Raw genomic sequence first — 7,694 nt, forward strand, 5'->3', positions numbered from 1 at the left:
AAAACGTCATTATAGGGCTCCAGAATTTTTTTTTTGTTTTTTTTTATAACTCAATTTTGAAAAAATCGAGTTTCAAAAAATAGGCATTTCTCTAATTAATTTAAGAAAAGAGAGAAAAATGCTGGATTTTTTTTTTAAAAGGGGCATTTGCCCATTTTCTCCCTTTTCTTAGCATATGCCCATTGATTGTAGTAATTTATATCCAACAAGAATCAAAGAGAATGACTGTGTGTTGTCATTTTGATTCATTTATAATACTCTAATGTAGAAATGAATGGCAAATTCAATTCTATGCAAACACCTCAAACATCTCAATAGTCTACAGTGAGTAAAAGTCGCTGGTCACTGCTAATGCCACTTGTTGACATCATCTGCTTACAACATTGATGATGTCACATGCCAGCAATACTACAGTTGTTCTAGAATCTCAAATTTATTCACAGCCTCTTTGTAACAATTACATGATAGATTACGAGTGATTATTTACTACTTACACAAAAACTGAAAATTTTTATGGGACAGAATTTGGTTTCTGATTCTATCACTCTGTGTGAATAAGATGTAAATAAATCATTCTATTTTTTTAATAAAAAAAAAGAGAAAAAAAAGAAAATGGAAAAAAAAAGAACACAATAGTGCAAGTCTTCGTTTTACAAACCATAAGAATAATACTAAGTATTATTGACAACCTTCCATAAATTTTGCTTTCGCAAATCAATTGAATTTTAAAGCTGGAAAAGGTGAGAATTAAGTTGCTATGTTCTTCTGTAAATTTGTGTGAATGACGTCATCATAGCATGGTGTGTTCTGTGCTTTTCCTGAGAGATAGAGGAAAAAAACAAAAAACAAAAAAAGATTTTCTCTGTTTCGAGTCATGCGGCTCATGCCCATTTAATTTATTTTATGATTTAGATTTAATTTGACAAATTTAAATGTATATAGATTATCATACCATTTAAAATTTTAGGATAAATTCTATTCACATCCTTTGAGATTTGGGTTAATATCAACTAGATTCAAAAATTTTCAAAACTAACCAATTTGATCCTTAAATCCAATGTAGTTCCTAAAACAATTGAGAAAAAAATAACTAACTGTTTAAGGACTAAGTTAGTTTTAGCGACCGAATTTGCAAGTTTTGAAAAGTTTTGTACCTGGTTGGTATTAGCTCAAATCTCAAGGCATGTTAGTGAAATTTATCCAAAATTTTAAAATGACGTGACAGTTTGTAGATTTCTAGATTTAAAAAATCAATTATTTTAGAAACACATCATTTGTCACAATTTGCTAAAGTGGTTGTGAGTGATTAACAATCACTCACACATTAACCCACTATTTTTTGCTCTGTCGTTATACTATTTCTTAAAAAATAAAATCTGAACCACTTGAAATGGTGGGGTTGGAGGGGAGGGAGTTTACACTATAAATAGGAGCACAAAAGATACTAAGGAACCATCAAGTGTACAATATATTTTCTTTTATAATTGAGTTTTAGTTATGAGCGGAGAAAAAATGAAAGATCCGAATTAGTAAAGCTTGCTTCATCAGGCACCATCTCTAGCCAACTGTGTTGTCCCTTGGAATTAACAAGCATTCTCTTCAAAAGAAAATTTCGCAGGTTCTTTAGTCCATCCTTTTACTTTATTTTTGTTCTTCAATATAAAGTTTGCCAAAAATTGAGCATTCACTAATTTAATTGAGTTCATATTCTGTAACGTGCACTCTGGAACTTTACTAAACATTTACCTTATAAATTGGGTTCTAAATGTTTGTATACTAAATTAATTTCCTTTAACAAGTAAAGGAGATATGGATGCAAGTTTCTTTTATATAAAAATTGAACTACCTCACTAAATTACAAGACTCTTGATATAGTGAAAGGATGATTTCCAAACCACTAACTTAGTTTTTTTTTTTTTTTTTTTCCCTTATTATAGCCAAGTCATCCAATCATTCTCTTTCTCTTTTGATAGAATTCCCCTTCTATGTTTGCGACTTCACCCATGAACAGTAATGAATAACCCACCACACACCGCCACAAATAAATCAAGACCTACTCTTCTCTCTTATGACCCCATATGTAGACCTAGCAAAATAGGTCAAGCCTTTAGTAATAAAGTTAAACTTATTTTTAATTGGCTCATTTTCAATATATGTTTATATATTAAATTTTTATGTTGTAGATGAAAATACAAATGATATCATTTGTCAATTTGACAATTAGTTCACATACATAAAATGTTTTGACCATTGGATCTACTACTAACATTACGACATTACGCAGTTAATTTTTTTCCTTTTTTTTTTTTTTTTCATAAGTTCATTTTATATTTTCCTCCAAATTTTTTTATTTACCTAACATGTTATTGTTGTTCTTAGAGTTATATATGTAGTATAAGTTTTTATTTTTTTATTTTATTTTTTTTCCTTTTCACTTTTTATAATATGTACAACTTTTTAAAAATTTCAATTATTTTGTAAGTAATTTTGCATGCTTTCAACAAAGAAGCTAATTCAAAAACACACTTACTTTTAGAGGTGATATTAATCTTTTCTTTTCTTTTTTTCTTTTTTTTATAAGTTTCATGTATAACAAGTATAAGTATTTTTTTCCTTCTTTTGTAAAATTAATTATCAAAGTAATAGAATATCAGAACTGATTATTGGATTCTAAATATATTTCCTTATAAAGTACGATCGAGTTTTTTTTTTTTTTTTTTTTTTTATGTGAAAAAAAAAATTACGGGTTATTATGGACTGACCCAACCTGTCAAAGTTCAAGTAAGAGACATAGGATCAACAACCCATTTTAGTCTAAAGCTCTTTTATTTGAAACTTTTGAGGGGTTATAAATTTTCTTCATTGGCAATCTCTTGTAATGTTTCTATCAAGATTCAGTTATAGCATCCTAGGCTCTTAGCAATAAAAAAAATATATATTGTATTAGAATTCAAAATTTATTTGTTTACTTTTCCTTCGTTTTCTTATTTACCAAACAAGTTTTTTTTTTCTTTTTTAATCAATATTTTTAAAATTATTAAATTAAAGTGGTCACCATACACTGAGGGATCAACAACTTTAAATTGAAAGTACAAGTGGTCCATTTGAAATTGAATCAAACCCCAGGCTATCTTTTTGTATTTTGCCAAAAAGTAGAAGTTTTTCTATTGTCTGTAAAAAAAAATAAAAAAAAAAAAAAAAAAAAAAAAAAAAAAAAGGTTTACATTAGTCACAAATATCAAAATTATTCAAAGGATGAAGCTTTTCCTTATTTTTTTTTCATTTTGTCTTAATATTGATTTATTCATCGCTATTTCCACCCTATAAGTATAATTGACTTGTGAATTTTGTGAATTCCTAAACAAGATCATTTAAGTGACGCAAGTGATATCTCTCTCAATGTTATCTTGTAAATCTACTATTTTATGAGTTAAGTCAAATTGGCAAGGTATGCAACTTAAATCTATACGTTTTAAATCCCTTGTTTGATTACATCCATGACATTGAAAATATATTAGTAAATCTTTTCTTTGTAACGTGTCACGAATCCCATATGTAATCATAACAATTTTTTTTTTTTTTTTTTTGAGAATGATAACAAATTTTAATTAACTTAACTAGTAAGGTCATTTTTCAATTAAATAAAATATATACTTTGAAATACACACAAAAAATAAATTGATATTTTCACTTGATAATAAATATTATTTATTACTCAATAGATGCGTTATAAATTTAAAATTTATTGTATTTATCAAAAACAAAAAAGTTTCAGCGAATAACGATTGTTATCTTAGCTTTATGATAAGGAAAAATCATTATTAAGTCTATAGATTCAAGTCCTATCATATGTGTAGTTTTTCGTTAACTCAATTTAAAAAAATCTCTTATTGTTCAAACTCAACTACACTAAACTAAAAAATGATAATAATAATAGTTCTGTTATATATATATATATATAAACAAACACACGAAGAATATCAAATAATAACTATTATAGATGCACATATCACGTTGTATGCTTTCTAAACTTTCTTACAATTCACATCATCTGGCGATAGCTAGTTATCATTTGTTTGTTTGTTTGTTTTTTTTTTTGCATAAGCCTTGTATTAGGAAAAATTAAGTTGTTCACTCTTTTTGGGATTTAAATAATTGTAAATTTTAATTTTAATTGAAGAAAAAATTTAACACATTAGAAAAGGGAATTGAAGGAGATGCGTGAATAGGCCAAAGAGAGAAATTAAGAAAGCCAAAAGAGCAGATCGATTAGAATTTAGAGGATATGCGCCCAAAATATATATATATATATATATATATATATATTTAGAGGGAAAAAAGGTTCCCAAAAGACATGATAGAAATCCGAGCTTTATTTGTTTTATACGAATATGATTCACATATGTAGACTATGTCGTTGATTTAATATCAAATAAAAAGTTTTAATAGGTGAATATACATAATTCAGTAGTCTTTTGTTTGTGGACACCGATTAAAGTTGGTCTGCAAATCTTAACCTGAATGCCCTGCCTAAGAACTGGCGTAGTTTAGCTAACCTCCATTTTTTTAACCTATATATATTATTCTCTTACACTGACGTGGCCTTGAAGCTTCCTAATGCCAAAGTTACTTAATTATGAATGATTTTTGGAGTCCTTTACATTTGGGGGCTCAAGTTAATGCACTAATCATCATGTTGATAATTATAAGTAAATTTCTCATGTTGTAATATCACATTTAGTACAAGTTGATTTCTTTAGATGACAAAATTCAAAGAATGTTAATTATCCTTAATTTTGGTGTTATCAAGGGATTCTCTTAATTAATTTAACTTTAGACCAATATATATCCTATTTTGAATATATCGTAAAACAAAAAAAGAAAAAAAAAAAAAAAATGGAAGAATGCGGCTACTAAGAACTTTTCATTGTGGGCATATGGGTCATCCGGAATCATGTAAAGTACAAACCTTTGCGTCTAATATCTCTCTCTCTCTCTCTTTCAAATTTTGTTTTTTTTTTAATACCTTTGATTTTAATAATATGCGGAAATAAGCAACTAACAATTTTACACTTTTTTAGGGAGGATTCCACGGTACATATATATATATATATATATATATATATATTTGGTATATCCTAGATCTACTTAATCTCTTTTTTATTTGCTGATAGATCTACTTAATCTTAATTATTAATATAAGTTGTTTGTATTATTTAGTGTGTATATATATATATGAATAGTTAAGATTAGGTTTAAGACATTGATTTTTGTTCAATAAATTTTATTTTTATTTTGAATTCAATTGGCTAATTTTTTATATTTCAATCTTGGTCTATGTGTTCGAATGATGATGCCATAATGTCAAGAGGAAAAACCCAATAAAAATCTTGATGAAGATATGCATATAGGGTTGGGGCCTAAAGCCTGGAGTTGATGTCATTATGGAAGTTAGTGCATATAAGCCCTCTTGCACCAGGGCTATGTAACAATCGAAACCGGGTTTTCAATTGTTTTTTGGGTTATATGTAAAACAGTTTATATGCAATAAGTATTATCCCTTGGACTATGTTATGGAATGTTTTCTAGTGCTAATGATTGTTTTTTGTTTGCCACTAGGAAAACGGAAGTTCACGATTGAAAAACATAATGTACAGATTTACTTGTGCTACTGATTCTTCACATAAAATAGAAATTGAAAGCAAAGAGATTAGCATTGACATGCCACAAGACAAGGAGCCAGCTATCCAGTGGCATAGCGAGTGTTGCATCTACAAGGTCCCCAAGAGACTTCGCGAGGTAAATGACAAAGCTTACACTCCAAAGCTTATTTCAATAGGCCCTATTCATCGTGGAAATTCGGAGCTGAAGGACATGGAAAGGCGTAAACAAACATATTGCGACAAATTCTTTCGTCGGACTAACAAAGCCAAGGAGGAATTTGAAAGAATCGTTGAAGAAAACAAAAAGAAGATTTGCGACTGCTATGCAGAAGAGATCACTCAACCCTGCGAGGAAGAATTCGTGAAAATGATTCTACTGGATTCTATCTTTATCATTGAGCTCTTCTGGATGTCTGCTAATAAAGAAGATAGAAACGAGTATATATTAAGTAAACCATGGCTAAAGGAAGGCATAACTTATGACTTGATCTTACTTGAGAATCAGCTTCCACTTTTTATTCTTAATGAGTTATATAGTCAAAGTGGGGATGAGGGATGCTTTATAACACTTGCCTGTAATTTCTTTTTCCCCGAACACAAGGAATTACCCACTGAGATGGAAGGAGTAAAACATCTCACTGATCTTCGCAGAAATTTCTACCGTCCACCACCACTTGATCATCTACTCAATCCGAAAACTGACAGTCCTATTGAGCATCTATATAGGGCAACAAAGCTAGTGGACAATGCAGGGCTGATATTCCAGAAGCCCAAGCAATTTGTAGGAGAAAGAGAGTTACTAGACATTAAACTCAAGAAACCCTGGGATATTCGTCCAACTTCATGTCTCATGAATTGCTTCATAAACTTTTCGGGCTTCAAATGTTTGCAAACTCGCTTGGTGGTCCCACAATTTGTGGTAGATGATGGAACCGAAGAACTTTTCCGAAATCTTATGGCCCTAGAGCAGTGTCATTATCCATCTAAAGCTTACATATGTAATTATATTGTGCTATTGGATTATCTTATCAACAGTAAAGAAGATGTGGAGTTGCTCGTTGACAAAAGGGTTATTGTCAACTTGTTGGGTAGCAATAAAGCTGTTGCTGAAATGGTTAACAAACTTTGCCTTGAAATTGTGGAAGTGGATTCCTATTACCGTCATATCGCTGATGATCTTAATAATCTCTACGACAGCCATTGGAACCAAAATTTGGCATCCTTGAGAAATGTATATTTCAAGAATATTTGGAGAGGCTCGGCAACCGTTGTTGGGGTCTTGGTCCTACTTATCACTATCTTTACTTTCCTTAAGCCTTTTGTCTTTAAGAATATTTAACTTTCTTCATTGTGATATTTTCATATTAGTTGGAAGTTTGGTATTGTAGTAGTTGTCTTCGAAATCTTCAATATGCTCAGCTTGTAATATCCTTTCCTTTATTTTCTAAATAAAATGTGAAATAAAGTTGTATGTTTTGTTCCCTAATAAAAGAGTCACATCCCTTCTATTTCAATTTAAGGGCAGATTGTATTACATAATTGCATTCTTTCTTGTGCTGGTAATGGGTGTAGAAAATTTCCTTACAATAATATTAAATTTAATATTGTTAGAAACCGAAAAGGAGCGCCCCAAAGTGGGCATGCATGCCCCTCGGTGTAACTCCCAAGAGTTTGAGTTGCAAGTCTATGTGGAGGCTAACTTTGGACAACATAGAATGACCTAGAAGCTCCTGTGAGACTTCCGGTTTAATCAAAGAGAGAGGTACACCAAAAAACCTTATATTAAAATTTACACCACGAAATCTCTGTTTCACCCTCCATAATTCAGTGTCACAATTTTTGACACGCATAATCACAATCCATTAAAACCATGTTCAACTTCAACCCCTGTATTCCGAAGGAAAATACCTTAAATGCATTGCATTAAATTTCTCAAATAAATTTAAACATTTGGTTGCATCAACTAATGAAATACAAAAACAGTTTTATCATTTAAAAGAACTATTAAATTCAGGGCTAAAATTTAATTAC

General features: G+C 29.9%; 1 protein-coding gene across 1 annotated transcript; it reads left to right on the forward strand.

Moving 5' to 3' along the window:
- The first annotated feature begins 1,451 nt into the window (after positions 1-1,451).
- LOC115988035 (UPF0481 protein At3g47200-like) lies at positions 1,452-7,144 on the forward strand. Its single transcript, XM_031111666.1, has 2 exons — positions 1,452-1,618; positions 5,620-7,144. Exon 2 carries the CDS (start codon positions 5,650-5,652, stop codon positions 7,000-7,002), a length of 1,353 nt encoding a protein of 450 aa, XP_030967526.1. The 5' UTR covers positions 1,452-1,618; positions 5,620-5,649; the 3' UTR covers positions 7,003-7,144.
- The last annotated feature ends 550 nt before the right edge of the window (positions 7,145-7,694 follow it).

This window comes from Quercus lobata, chromosome 4 (assembly GCF_001633185.2).
Source record: "Quercus lobata isolate SW786 chromosome 4, ValleyOak3.0 Primary Assembly, whole genome shotgun sequence".
Lineage (NCBI taxonomy): Eukaryota > Viridiplantae > Streptophyta > Magnoliopsida > Fagales > Fagaceae > Quercus > Quercus lobata.

Bases quoted from the DNA above. Each gene is read 5' to 3' on its own strand.
- LOC115988035 (XM_031111666.1), top strand. From the start codon at position 5,650: ATGTACAGATTTACTTGTGCTACTGATTCTTCACATAAAATAGAAATT.